This window comes from Acomys minous, assembly GCF_964271855.1.
Source record: "Acomys minous genome assembly, chromosome: 2".
NCBI classification, from domain to species: domain Eukaryota; kingdom Metazoa; phylum Chordata; class Mammalia; order Rodentia; family Muridae; genus Acomys; species Acomys minous.
This window is the reverse complement of record NC_140484.1, coordinates 56,949,086-56,963,990: the sequence shown is the minus strand read 5'-3', so window position 1 is coordinate 56,963,990 and position 14,905 is coordinate 56,949,086. Positions and strand designations below refer to the sequence as shown.

Here is a 14,905-nt window from a genome sequence, read left to right as displayed (position 1 = left end):
CCATACTGTGTGTCTGAGACACACTCAGGCTATCACTTCTCCTGGAGCTTCTGGCTGCTTTCAGATGCCCTCAAACCAGAGCCATGCCACCCTCTGCTGCTTCCCTTGGTGTGACCTCGTCCCAGTGGCCACAGCAATGGTGGCAGGGTTTTCCACTGCAGGAAGGTGGGATCTTTCCTATTCCTGTTCCCAAGACAGTCGCTGTAACTTGTGACATTCCTAGCAGGACTAAAGACATTCTGAGACATGTCAGCCTCTCCCTTCAGCTTTCAGAGTATGGACTTAAGGTCCTCAAGGCATTGGGATTGCCTCAGGGGTCTCATGCTGTGGAGGGAAAGGCATAAGCCTGGGGCAGCCAGAGGTAGTTTGCCTCCCCAGAGACCTAACAGGGTTCTGAGACCCTGTCCCACCACCTCGCAGGAGAGACTAGATCTGAGACAGTGATGGGACAGTGACCAGGACTGCTTAGCGATGCACCCCTCCTGCCCTCTGCTCAAACCTAAATTCCGTGTCAGAACCCTGAGGATGGGCTAGCAGGGTCACTTGGACTTCTTTGTTTCTCATCCCAGTGTGGCCACACCGAATGAATAATTTTCCTTTCTCTGATTTTTCCATTATGTCTTGTCTGTTAGTTGGCCCGTCGTGAGAGTGAGAGGGGCTGGGTGTAAGTGGTTAGGTGTACTGGGCTTGTACCCTAATAACTCTGATAACCTGATAACTCTGATAACTCTGATAACTCAAATCTGGTGAGTTGGTGGAGGTACATATTTTTCTTTAGAAAGTTGGCCCAGGATGGAGAGGAAAGATTGGGTGGCCCCTCACATAGGCCTGGGGTCCCTTTATTCTAGAAACAGTTTCCTTAATCTTCCCACTTCAGCCAGAATCCTCTGCTTTCCATCTCAACCAAGTGAAACAGAGAAACAAATGTTTTGAACTCTTAACGAAAATGGACAAAGTCAATGCTTGGCAAGCTTCTTCTCGATCAATGCCTTTCCATTCGGGTCATTGGAGCAGCCATATTTCTGTTCTTTTTGTCTCTCTTTCTGTCTCTCTCTCTCTGTCTCTCTCTCTGTCTGTCTCTGTCTCTCTCTCTCTCTCTCTCTCTCTCTCTCTCTCTCTCTGTGTGTGTGTGTGTGTGTGTGTGTGTGTGTGTGTGTCTGTCTCTGTCTCTGTCTCTCTGTGTCTCTGTCTGTCTCTGTCTGTCTGTCTGTCTGTCTGTCTGTCTGTCTGTCTGTCTCTCTCTCTCTCTCTCTCTCTCTCTCTCTCTCTCTCTCTCTCTCTCCTCATTGGCGTAGGCCTCCAAGCTTTGGCTGTAGAACACCTGAGAGGGCAGCTTCACCAGCCTTTTAGTTTTTTAACTTTTGTGTAACATTTAGGCAAAGCTTAGAGACTCTTTAGTTGCACTTGGGTGTTTCAAAGGCTCCTTGACACATTTGTCTCCCTTGGCCTCACACAAGCCAGAGGGTTTGTCATGCCTCCAGTGGAAGCTGATCGCAGGCATGGCACCAGATGTTACAGGTGGCTCTCTGCTCTTGTCTTCTTGAAGTCAAGAATTCAGCCAGAGCATCTGCGAGATCTGCACAGGTTCAAGCTGATTGGGTTCAGCACTGAGAGGGAGAAGTGGACAAGCGGTCCCACCCCTAACCAGGAAGCCTCCAGAAATGGATATCTGCTTGCAAATGGGCAATATGTATTTTTACAATAGGCTCACTGGTCTTTTAACCACACTTCAGGGCAGGCCCACATGTAGCAATGAACCCCAGGGGTAGTTGGCCAACACAAAACGACCTCAGTGGTATTTTTTTGTGGACTTTTTGCTTCATTTTGCTTTATTTTGGGGATTTTTCACCTTATGGGTCTTTTGCTTGTTAGTTTTGATTTTAATTTTTTTTGTGTTTTTTTGTTTGTTTGTTTTGGTATTTGTGTGTGTTTCTTGGGATTTTTTTGTTTTTGTTTTTGTTTTTGCTTTTGAAAGACAGAGAGAAACCATAAAGTTGGGCAAGGAGGTGGGGAGAATCTGTGGAAAACATTATCAAGTACATAAAAATTTTCAATTAAACTAGGAGGTGATGGCGCATGCCTTTAATCCCAGCACACAGAAGACAGAAGTGGATCTCTGTGAGTTTGAGGTCAGCCTGGTCTACAGAGCAAGTTCCAGGACAGCCAAAGCTACATACTAAACTTTGTTTCAAAAACAAACAAACAAACAAAAATTTTTTCAACTACCAAAAAATAATTCACCCAAGAGATAAGTAGTTTGAACAGAAATTTATTTAGCAAAGTTAAGCAAAGCACACATTCCAGATAAAGGTTGAAGTGGTCTGCGCCAAGACAGTGATCAGCCTAGTGGATTGTGGAGTGTCGATTTCAAAGGTTTTATGGATATTTATGAAGTGGGTGACATATTCATGGGTGACCCCTCCCCCCTTCCAATCATGGTGAACCAGATTTTTCTATTAAGGTTTTTCTTCCCCATGATCCCCACAAAAGGTGTGTATGACAGCAGAGCTTTTGATGAAGCAGACCTTTCATTGGATGATCAGAAACTCTCATTTCTGATATAATATGAATAACCTAGCTTTAATTTTAAGGTGTTTTAACCACAAAAGTCCATTGTCTTAGTTAGGGTTTCATTTTTGTGGAGAGACATCATGACCTTGGCAACTCTTATAAAGGCGGACAGTTAGCTGGGGCTGGCTTACAGTCTCAGGGCTTTAGTCCTTTATCATGATGGCAGGAAGCATGGCAGCATGCAGGCCAACATGGCGCTGGAAGAGCCGAGAGTTCTAGATCTTGATCCATAGGCAGCAGAAGGAGACTGGTGACACAGTGGGCATAGCTCGAGCATAGGAGACCCTAAAGCCCCACAGTGGCACACTTCCCCCCAACAAGGCCACTCTTCCTAATAGTGCCACTTCCTATGGATAATCAAGCATTCAAATACACGAGTCTATGTGGACCAACCCTGTTCAAACCACCACAGCCATCCTAATTAAGAGAAGAGACACTACGACAGAGCTGTAGTTTTCCTTAGTTATTTATAATCTATTTCCTTGTTTACCCAGCATCATAAGGACCTGTGCAAAGGTCCTTAATATCTGCAGGCCAGGAAGAGAGACCTTGCCAGAGACTCAACTTGCCAGCACTTCATGCTGCTTTCAGCTACAAAGCCCAGAGAAGACCACGTCTGTGGCATGTAACGAGTGCTGCGTGAGCCTACGATATGATGCGTTTTTCATGGCTCAAGCTTAGCAGTAAATATCACAGGTAAGGGACAGATGTGAGGCCCAGCAGGGTTGTGAAGTACCTCAGGGATTACTTTATTTGGGGAAAGGGTCTTTACAAATGTAGTAAGTTACAGTGGGGCCATAACTGACTATGGAAGCCTCAATACACACACTGAACTATCAGAAGTGGGACCACGACACAGACACACAGAAGATGATGAGAGAAAGCGTGTGGAGAAGACAGAGTTGGCAAGCCAACAGAGGACACAGGAGGACAGAGGCCACAGCTACTGCCTTGTGACACCTCAGTTTCAGACATCTGTCCTTCACAATCCTAAGATTTTTTTTCCTCCCCCCGCCCCCGTTTTCCTTTGTTTGTTTTGTTGCTTTTTTGTTGTTGTTGTTTTCAGGACACTGGGATGGAGCCCAGGGCCTCACAGTTATACAGTTGACTACACTGAGCCACACACCTCCAGTGAGACCTTTGTGTTGATTTCTTCATTTAAATCCCCAGCTCTCTAGAACTCTGAGATGGAATCCTAGCAAAGGGAGGCCACGGGGAGCAAGACACGAGGGTGGCAGCTAAAACGCACGGCATCTAATTACACAGGCTGAAATCATAAGCTCTTGAGAGGTGGGCAGTGCATTTATTTAATGATCCGAGTATAGCATTTAACAAACGGAGAGCTCCTGGCTGAGTCACAGCCACAGAAGCAGGGAGAAACGGGAGAATCCCTTCCCTCATGACTTAATATAGAGCCATCGCATCTTTGTTGCCAAGGAGGTAGGGCTCAGGCAGCTGGGAGGGGAGTGTGATTGAGGGCTGGGGTGAGAGGGGTCAGGGAGGGCTTCTGTTCCAAGGATATCCAGTCTCATCCAGTCTAGCAAATGAACTGGAGCCTTGGAATCCCGGAGTGGTGACAGCAAGAGAGAAGAGAGGCTTAGGAGTTTGGGCAGGACGCAGGGCATGGTGTGCCCCATAGCCTGATATAAGCACCCCAGATTGGCACAATTCAGAGAATGGACACAGTTTTTTCAGGATGTTAGGACACAGTTTTGTTTAATGCGTGAGGACCACATTTTCAGGACCTAGCAGAGTGTGTAGACAGAGCCTCAGATCTTGCACTGGCAGCATACAGGGGCACAGCAGCTGGACTGACAGCAAGATGACCCACAACCTGAGGAACAGCAAGGCTTGCAGCAGCTAGATTGGCAGCAGCAGGGTTTGCAGCAGCTGCACTGACAGCAGGAAGACCCACAGCCTGAAGAGCAGCAGGGTTTGCAGCAACTGGGCTGACAGCAGCAGGGCTTGCAGCAGCTGGACTGACAGCAGCAGGGCTTGCAGCAGCTGGACTGACAGCAGCAGGGCTTGCAGCAGCTGGACTGACAGCAGCAGGAGCCACAGCCTCCCTTGCAACCCCCACAGGAGCCACAGCCTCCCTTGCAGCCCCCACAGGAGCCACAGCCTCCCTTGCAGCCCCCACAGGAGCCACAGCCTCCCTTGCAGCCCCCACAGGAGCCACAACCTCCCTTGCAGCCCCCACAGGAGCCACAGCCTCCACAGGAACCACAGCCTCCCTTGCAGCCCCCACAGGAGCCACAGCCTCCACAGGAACCACAGCCTCCCTTGCAGCCCCCACAGGAGCCACAGCCTCCACAGGAGCCACAGCCTCCCTTGCAGCCCCCACAGGAACCACAGCCTCCCTTGCAGCCCCCACAGGAGCCACAGCCTCCCTTGCAGCCTCCACAGCTGGAGCAGGAACAGGTGGGCACACAGCAGCACACAGGCTTACAGCAGCACACAGGCTTGCAGCAGCAGGAGCCACAGCCCCCACAGCTGGAGCCACAGCCCCCACAGCTGGAGCCACAGCCTCCAGAACAGCCACAGCAGCTCATGGTTCTGGTGTTGGGTTGAGGATGGAGCAGGTCAGAGGAGCAGGTGGAGAGGGAAAATGTGCAGGTGTGGAGGCTCCTGAACCTGGAACCTTTATATCCCTGCCCAGGTATTTGTGCTCAGCACATGATAATTTTTTTCTGTTTACATGTAGCAAGACTTATTTTTAATCTCTGCAATCCAATGAGTTAGTTCACGGAAGGAGGGAAGGAAGGAAAACAGGAAAGGAAGAAGGAATGAATAAAGGAAGGAAGGAGGAAGAAGGAAGATAAGGACAGAGGGAGGGAAACGAGCAAACGAGCTGCCAATCTTGTCATACATTTTAAGATTTTGTGTTTTCCTTTTGGGTGTTTCTGTCGCTGTATTCAACATCTTCCTGTTTTCCCTTTGACAATGTCTAACATGCCATTAAATCCATCTATCCTATTTTTACTTGATAGACCGTGATTTTTATCTCTAAAAGTTCCCGGTGGTTGTTTTATACTGGCTGTTGGGCAGAGGTAAAGGCTCACATGGCTATACAGGAGAAAGAGGAGGAGAAAATCCTCTTGGTGCCCAGGAATCAGAAAGGCTAAATATCCATGACTCCATGCCAAGTGTGACTTCAGACCACTGTGGGACACCTGTTCCCAAGGACCCATTCTTCTAAGACTACAATATACAAATGACAAATGACAAAAATATCCTCTGTCTCCAGCCTAAGTCCAGCATGGAGGCAAAGCCATTTCCACACATGAACTGGCTCCTGGTGGAGGGGACGATAAGGGATGCAGCCAATCAGGAAGCCTAACACTGAAATCTGACTTGTGGGAAGTTCTCTACCTCCCAATATGCTCCACCGTAGGCTGTCCTGCCTGGGTTTTACATCAACTTGACACAGGCTAGCGTCATCTGGGAAGAGGTAGCCTGCGCTGAGAAAATGCCTCCATCAGATTGGCATGTAAGTCTGTTACGGGTATTTTCCTGATTGATGGTTGATGGGGGAAGGCTCAGCCTACTGGGGTGGTGACCAGCCCTGGGCTGGTCCTGGATTGTATAAGGAAGCAGGCTGAGCAAGCCATGGAGAGAGCAAGCCAATAGGCAGCATCCTTTCATAGTCTCTGCTTCAGTTCCTGCCTCTATGTTCCTGCCGTGACTTCCCTTCATGTTAGACTGTAAGCCCTAAGATGAAACAAACTTTCTCCACAAGCACTTTTGGTCATGGTGTTCATCACAGCAATAGAAAGCAAACTGTAGTAGCCCTGGCTCACATAAGGTGACTACAGTAACTATTTTTAACTGTGAGAAGGAGGCAGAATGCAGGATTGTTAGGACTTTTCATTTCTCTGATGGTGAGGATGTTGACTTTCTTAGTGTGTTTATTGGTAGATTGTACTTCATCTTTTATTAGTTCATTGTTTATTTATTTTATGTGCATGAGTGTTTTGCCTGCATGCCTACACTATGTGTACCCGGCACCCCCAGCCACCAGAAGAGGGCGTCAGATCTTCTGGAACTGGAGCTGGTTGTAAGCCGAGCAGGTTGGTTGAAAGCCACCAACTGGGAGCTGGGAACCAAACCTGGGTCCTCTGCAAGAGCAGCCAGAGCTCTCAACTGTGGAGCCATTTCTCCAGCTCCCATACTTCAGCTTTAAATTTTTATTTTATCAATTCTTTGAAAAGTTCGTGCAATTTATTTAGATAATATTTACCCAACTTCTTCCCTTAACTCTTCTCAGCTTCATTCCCACCTCTCTACCCACCTCTTCCGATTTTCATGTCCTGTTATTTTATTTTGTTATATTTTTTTTTTTTGAGACAGAGTCTCACGGTAGCCCTTGCTAGCCTCAACTTAAAAAGATCCACCTGCCTCTGCCTCTGCCTCTGCCTCCCAAATGCTGGAATTAAAGGCATGCGCCAACATGGTAGTTCTTTAGGGCCTTTAAAATAAAACATCAGATTATCTGCAAGATAAATTTACTTCTTCCTCTCCAGCGCATAACCCTTGTCTTTTTCTTGCTTTATTACTGTGGCTGAAACCTCAAGCCCTATACTGAATAAAAGGAAAGAGAATGGGCTGGAGAGATGGCTCATTGGTTAATGGAACGTGCTGCTTTTCCAGAGAGCCCGAGTTTGATTACCAACACACATGTAGGGTGGCTCTCCAGGGCATCAGACACCGCATTAGTGTGCATATGGACAGATACAGACATGCATACATACTCACATAGTGAAAATAATAAAAACGGGGGCTGGAGAGGTGGCTCAGTGGTTAAGAGCACTGGCTGCTCTTCCAAAGGACCCAGGTTCAATTCCCAGCACCCACATGGCAGCTCACAGCTGTCTGTAACTCCAGTTCCAGGGGATTTGACACCCTCACACCAATGCGCATAAAATTAAATATATAAACATTTATATGCACATAAATAAAATAATAAAAACAATGAATCTTTTAAAAGGTGAAGAAAATGGACACCCTTATATTTGCCTGATTTTAAGAGAATACATTTCCCCCAATTAGTGTAATGGTTGTTATATACATTGCATGTATATAACTAATGGTTATATACAACCATTAGTATGTTACAGTATGTTCATTTTGTGCCTGGTTTCTTCTAGCTTTTAATTCTGAAGAGGTGTTGAATTTTGACAAAGGCTTTTCCTGTGTCTATTGTCATGATCATATGATTTCTGTCTCTTGTCCAATGATGTGTAGCATCTGCTTGTGGATTTTTTCTTTTTCTTTCTTTCTTTCTTTCTTTTTCTTTTTTTCTTTTTTTTTCTTTCTTTCTTTCTTTCTTTTTTTTTTTTTGTTGTTGTTGTTGTTGTTGTTGTTTGTAGTCACCGAATTTGGAGAGGCTGTCTCTTCCTTGCCTGTGGTATGAGTCAGGGTCTGTTATAGATGAACAGACTGATGGAGTGAGCATATATTAAAAGGGGATTTATTAGATCATCTTAAATGGTTTGGCCTGGGTAGTCTAACGATGGTTGTCTTCACACCGGAGAGAATGTACAACCTTACATCCAGGATGGGACACATGATCAGCCTTTCTCATTGCTGGGACAAAATACCTGATCAAAGCAACTTCAGGAAGGAAGCCTTCATCTTGGCTCACAGTCTGAAAGTACAGTCCATCATGACCAGGCAGGCATGGCAGCAGGAACAAACCCTAGGCCCAAGCCCATGAGCTGTTGCTATCCACTCTCGGGGTAGTTTATTTTTCCTCCTCCTTCTTCCCCTCTTCCTCCTCTTCTTCTACCTCCTCCTCCTCCTCCTCTTCTCCTCCTCCTCTTCCTTCTCCTTGGATTTTTGAGATCTTTTCTTCCTTTTAAAGATTATTTATCTTTTATTTTATGTGTATGGATGTTTCCCCTGCATGTATGTATGAGAACCGCATGCATGCAGTGCCCAGGGACACCACAAGAGGGTGTAGGATCCCCTGAAACTGAAATTACAGATGATTACCATGTGGATACTGGGAATTGAACCCGGAGTTCTCTGGAAGAGCAGCCAGTACTCTCAACAGCTGAGCCATCTCTCTAGGCTTTTCTTTCTTTTTTGAAAATGTTATTTATCTAGTTCATTTTAAAATGTGATACTTATTTTTATTTAATTTTTGAGAATTTTATACATGTATACAATGTATTTTGGCCATATCCACTCTGTCTCTACTTTATTAAATACCAGCATCCTGATGGTGACACTATTATAATGTTTTTAGGATGATGTCATGTGAAAGCTGGGACAGGTAGCTAGGGTACCCTTTATGCTCTGTTGTGACTAATATGAACCCATGGCTATCCAAAAACGAACCATTAAATCTGTAAGAAAGGAGTGGGCAGCTCAGAAGAGTTTCTGCTTGCTGGAGGAGTTAATGTTTATGACTTGCACAACAGTGGTAAGTGGCAGTTAGCAAGTGCCACTGAGGTTGGGTGTGGCAGCTGAGGTAGCAGTTAGGCAAGGCACCAATTAGGCAGTTGGTAAATCAAATCCTGAGTGCACTTCAAAAGGCTCAGTTAATGAGGTTGCCTCCTGTTGGAAGTGGGTAGTGACACTGAGGAGGCTGGCCTGAGCACTGGGAGCTCCCCATTACTAGCGTGATGCCAGAAAGGAGCTAGCTCTAAACATGTCAAGGGGGTGCTGGTGTACCGTTGCTTGATCTCCTGGACCAGGCTCACCCATGGGTCCCTGTAACCTCAGCTTTCTGTCTGGATTTCACCCCCACAGGCCTTGGTGGCCGCTAGTAATTGCCACATGGTGTATCCTGCTAAACATGTCTCCAGAGGCACAGCCTAGAAGAGGACGAAGAGATGAGGAGGCCTGACCTGTCACCATCTCTTCGCTTTAGAGTCTGTCTTTGGGCTTGCTGCAGCAACATGCTGGGATCACCCCTCAGCACCTGCTCCACAGCTGAGCGCCTGCGGACCAGGTAGTCACAAGGGTCTCATCATTTGAGCTGGGATTATCCAAGTTTCCAAGTGGGGAAAAGGCCATTGTGTCTTGAAAATATTTATACATTGATCAGGTCAAGAACAGTGCTGCACTCAGCGGTTCATCCACTTGCCAATAGCAGTTATCTTTACAGACATACACATGGGTGCAGTCACAGGTGGACAGACAGACAGACAGACAGACAGACAGACAGACACACACACACACACACACACACACACACACACACACACACACACATCACAAACACAGAGGATTCCGTGATATCAATGAAAGTGGGCTGCACCATTTTTTGTACAGGGCTCCTCTTCTCTGCACAAAAGGTTAGAGGCACAGATTGAATGACCAGACATTTACTCTGGAGGTCCCATGCTTTGTCACCCCAGTACCTTTCTATTGTCTTAAGTGCTGGAGCTCACTGTCTCTGGCTTTGGAAATGTTTAGCCACTATTCTTTGAGTCGCCTTCATAAATGTTATGGACTATTTTGTGTTTTGTGGCATGTGCAGCTTCCCTTTAAGGAATATCTGCACTCAACGTGTGTGTAATATGAGCATAGGAGATATATATATATATATATCTGAATACCAGACATATGAGCACAGCTGAACAAAAGGATTTGGTTTTTCTTTGTTTTCTTCCTGTTCTAGCTTTACTTCTGTTGTTATAATAAAATACTCTAGCAAAAAGACACTTACTGGGAAAAGAGGCTTATTTCAGCTTACAGCTATAGACACTCATTGTGTGGAAAGTCAAGGAACTTTAAACAGCTAGTCACATGTACAGTCCAGATCTTTGAGAAATGAATGCATGCACGCACCTTTGCTTGCTTGCTTGCTTGCTTGTGCGCAGCTCCATTTCTTAACTCCTATACAGTTCATGAGCCTCTGCCTAGGGAATGGTGCTGCCCACGGTGGACTGGATCTTCCCACATCAATGAGCTTAATCAAGACAACCCCACACAGACATGTGTACAGGCCAACTCAATGTAGACAATTCCTCACTGAGACTCATCCCAGGTGGCTAGCCTGCTCACTGTCTTTCTCTCCCTTCACCTCTAACCTTTTATGCAGAATCTGGGCCCATCCTATTTTCGGTGAACCCACAGCTACGGCAGGCCTTTTCCTGCTAATGGTTGTGCTGCCAGATCTGAACTTGGTTTGTAGGTCTCAGGGTTTTCTGGGTTACAGAATCCTGAGTTTTGTTTTGTTTTCTAGATGGAGCTCTTTTCTCTCTCTCTCTCTCTCTCTCATTCCTCTTTCATAGACAAGCTCCTCCCCAATCAGCAAGACAGATACCTACAAGGAAAAGCTGGGCAATGATCACTTCTGGGCTACTGGTTCCTAAGCAGTTCCCACTCTAGGGAGAAGCATCTGTTATCTGCTGGGGGTGGGCTGCTCAGCCTTGTGCAACATGGAGTTGGGCATTTAAAATGGCTTTGTCCAGTATTGGCAGGACAGCTCCCTTGGTACAGCACTTGTCATGCATTTTGCAAGTACAAAAACCCCAGTTTCACCCCTGAGAACCCACATGAAATGCCAAGTAGAGTCTCACCTCAGAGAAGACAGAGACAGCAAGTTCCCTGGGGATCTCTGTGCAGCCAGCCTGGTCTAGACAGGCCTCCCCCCACCCCCAGGCTAGTGAGAGACCATGCCTCAAAGGAGGTGGACACTGTTTCTAATAATACAACCTGAGATTGCTCTGGCCTCCATACGTGTATTCACACGTTGTGCAGGATAGCTTTGTGTCAACTTGACACAAGCAAAAGTCAATTGAAAGGAGGGAACCTCAATTAAGAAAATTCTTCCAGCCAGGTGTGGTGGTGCATACCTTTAATCCCAGCACTGAGGAGGCAGAGGCCGGAGGATCGCTGTAAGTTTGAGGCCAGCCTGGTTTACAAAGTGAATCTGGGACAGCCAAGGCTACACAGAGAAACCTTGTAAAAAAAAAAAAAAGAAAGAAAGAGAGAAAAGAAAAGAAAGAAAGAGGGAAGGAAAGAAAGAAAGAAAGAAAGAAAGAAAGAAAGAAAGAAAGAAAATTCTTCCATAAGAAAGCCTGTAAGGCATTTTTAAAATTATTGATTGATGGAGGAGGGCCCAGCCCATTGTGCGTGGTGCCATCCCTGGGCTGGCGGTCCTGGGTTTATCAAGAAAGCAGGCTGAGCAAGCCATGGGGAGCAAGCCAGTAAGTTATACCCCGCCATGGCTCCTGCCTTCTGGTTCCTGCCCTGTTTGAGTTCCTGTCCTGACTTCCTTCAGTGATGAACAAGGAAGTGGAAGTGTAACCCAGACAAGTCCTTTCCTCCCCAAGCTGCTTTTGCCATAGTGTTTCATCCCAGCAACAGTAACCCTAACTAACACTCATTAAAATAAAAGAAAACAAATTAGGTTTGTTTGATCTTAAATTTAATGCTCCTCTGCAGTTTCCCCAAATTTCCGTTCATTTCTTACATCTTTTTTTTTTTAATCTGCAAGTGAGAGCATCCTTTATGTCTCCCAGCCCTTCACTTCCTGCAGCTACAGCAGCCATCACAGCCATGGCGTTTTCCCAGTTTCACCCCAGAGGCAATTTTGACTCCCTTCTCACTCACCGCCCAGCCAATAAACCAAAGCCACAATTTCTGTAATGAGAGGTTTCTGGGTCAAGCCAGATGGACCAATTACACCATCCAGTCCAGCTACCAGGCACTTTGGGAAAGTTACACATACGGTGTGTCCCAGTTTGCTTCCTGTTGTTGTGATAAACACCGTGACCAAAAGCAGCTTTTGGAGGAAAGAGTGTATTTCCCCTCATAGCTCACAGTCTACCAAGAAGGGAAGTCGGACACCCCTGCCCACAGTGGGCTTGGCCCTCCCCCATAACCATTAAGTAAGAAAATGCCCCCACAGACTTCCTAACCAGTCAATCTGAGGTGGGTACTTCTTAAGTTAAGGTTCCCTCTTCCCGAGTGACTCTGGGTTTGCGTTAAGTTGGCAGCTGAAGCTAACTGTAATGCGTGACAAACTCTCTTGCTTCAGACTCCTTCCTGAATGCTAAGATTATAGGTGCGAGCCATTCTGCCCAGCCTAAAAAACTATGTTTTTAAAGGAAAAAAAAAAAAAAGTAAGACCGCCAAGATGGCTCAGTGGGTAAAAGTACTTGCATTCAATTCAGGTTTAAGCCCCAGAATCCAAGGTGAAAGGAGCAAACCATCTCCTTTCATACATAAATGATGTATGTATGTGTGCATTCGTGTGTATGTATGTATACATGTCTATGTCACTAAATAATAAATTATATTGAAGAAAAATAATCTTGGTGGTTTCACACTGATGTACCTAACTCAAGAATTAGAGCTTTGCTTTCACCAACCCAGCATTCAAGTTCCTGGTTCCCTTTACCAACCTGGTCACATATTTCCAGGGCTCAGAGGAACACCGGTTTCACTGCCACCCCGACACAGGCCCTGAACAGCAGGACCAGGTCTTGATTTTTGTGCTTCCAGATTAGATTTCTCATGAGTCTTCACTTCTCATAGCCCGGGGTGGGGGTGGGGGGCTTGTGAGATCTTTTTTATTTATTTATTTATTTATTTATTAGCATATAGTAATTTTTTTTAATTTTTTTCTCCTTTATTAATTTATTCTTGTTACATCTTAATGGTTATCCCATCCCTTGTATGTGAGAGCTTTTAAAAGGAAGGCTGGATGTACAGGCCTCCTGACGATAATTATGTCTCCTTCACAGGCAGCTCTGTGTTAGAAAAGAAGTAAGGATGCCGCCTGCTGGAAGCGAGATGAAAAGCACCCAGAGAGAAGGGCTTGGTGAGGGTAGACAGGTGTGTGCTCTGCAGGTCACTTAAGGACCCACTGAGCAAACCAGAGTCTTCCATAGGGAGTTGTCAGAGAGGCGGATCTGACCCAGCCAGGAGCTGTCACAGCTTCAGAGCTTCTGTTGGCCTGGCACTCCAGTGTCCCTCTAGGCCCACTAGGAAGTGTCCTTACTAGACCAAATCTAGTAAGGCATAAATGGAGAGAGGCCCCAAGAAAGGGAGGGGACAGGTAGAAGGAGATGTGAGGTGGGAGACCGTAGATGCCCCCCAGCACCACCAGGAAGCTGGTGGAGTCCCACCCCAAACCACAAGAAAAAGTGGAAGCCGTGGAGTGATCGTGAGTGACAGGATGAATGAGGCGTGGTTGCAGTTTGGTCCAGGTGATATTTTTATTGGTTTTGTGACATTCAATTTAACATAAAACAGGAGTTGCTATTCTTTGGCATCCTAGTCCAAGAAAGCCTTTACACTCACCTTATGGCAGCAATGTCAAGGGTAGGCTCCTAAAAGGACATGGCAGGAGTGGGCTGACGAGCTCAGGGGGCGGAAGTGGATGGCTAAGTGAGGACACTAGAGGCAGTGCAGCTCCAGAGCGGAGAGCGTGCGAACACAGTGGATGAGAGGAGGGAAGCCCACTTCGCCTTGCTCCTATGGGAAGCAGGGGTGCTAAGAGAACACGCACCATGGTCTTGAACTCAATGATAAGCTGGAGGCCACTGCTGAGGAAGCCAGTTCAGAAAGGCAGGGTCAAACTGAGAGCCTTAGATTGTGCATTGGCAACACATGGGGACACAGCAGCTGAGCTTCAGCAGCTGGGTGGACAGCAGCAGGGCTTACAGCAGCTGGACTAACAGCAGCAGGGCTTGCAGCAGCTGGACTGACAGCAGGAAGACCCACAACCTGAAGAGCAGCAGGGCTTGCAGCAACTGGACTGACAGCAGCAGGGTTTGCAGCAGCTGGATTGACAGCAGCAGGGTTTGCAGCAGCTGGATTGACAGCAGCAGGGCTTACAGCAGCTGGACTGACAGCAGGAAGACCCACAACCTGAAGAGCAGCAGGGCTTGCAACAGCTGGACTGACAGCAGCAGGGCTTGCAACAGCTGGACTGACAGCAGCAGGGCTTGCAACAGCTGGACTGACAGCAGCAGGGCTTGCAACAGCTGGACTGACAGCAGCAGGGCTTGCAGCAGCTGGATTGACAGCAGGAAGACCCACAGCCTGAAGAGCAGCAGGGTTTGCAACAGCTGGACTGACAGCAGCAGGGCTTGCAACCTCCACAGGAGCCACAGCCTCCCTTGCATCCCCCACAGCTAGAGCAAGTGGGCACACAGCAGCACACAGGCTTGCAGCAGCACACAGGCACACAGCAGCACACAGGCTTGCAGCAGCAGGAGCCACAGCCCCCACAGCTGGAGCCACAGCCCCCACAGCTGGAGCCACAGCCCCCACAGCTGGAGCCACAGCCTCCTGAACAGCCACAGCAAGTCATGGTTCTGGTGTTGGGTTGAGGATGGAGCAGGTCAGAGGAGCAGGTGGAGAGGGA

General features: G+C 47.1%; 2 protein-coding genes across 2 annotated transcripts in view; both read right to left on the bottom strand.

The window, feature by feature from the left end:
* Positions 1-5,173, bottom strand: part of LOC311592926 (uncharacterized protein) — a 46,406-nt gene extending 41,233 nt beyond the window's left edge. Inside the window, exon 1 of the mRNA XM_084773825.1 lies at positions 4,754-5,173. Coding sequence (XP_084629951.1) covers positions 4,754-5,123 — 370 coding nt within the window. The 5' untranslated portion in view covers positions 5,124-5,173. The remainder of the gene's footprint in view (positions 1-4,753) is intronic.
* Positions 5,174-13,732: 8,559 nt separating this feature from the next.
* LOC311592935 (uncharacterized protein) lies at positions 13,733-14,905 on the bottom strand. Its single transcript, XM_084773839.1, has one exon. It carries the CDS (start codon positions 14,849-14,851, stop codon positions 14,210-14,212), a length of 642 nt encoding a protein of 213 aa, XP_084629965.1. The 5' UTR covers positions 14,852-14,905; the 3' UTR covers positions 13,733-14,209.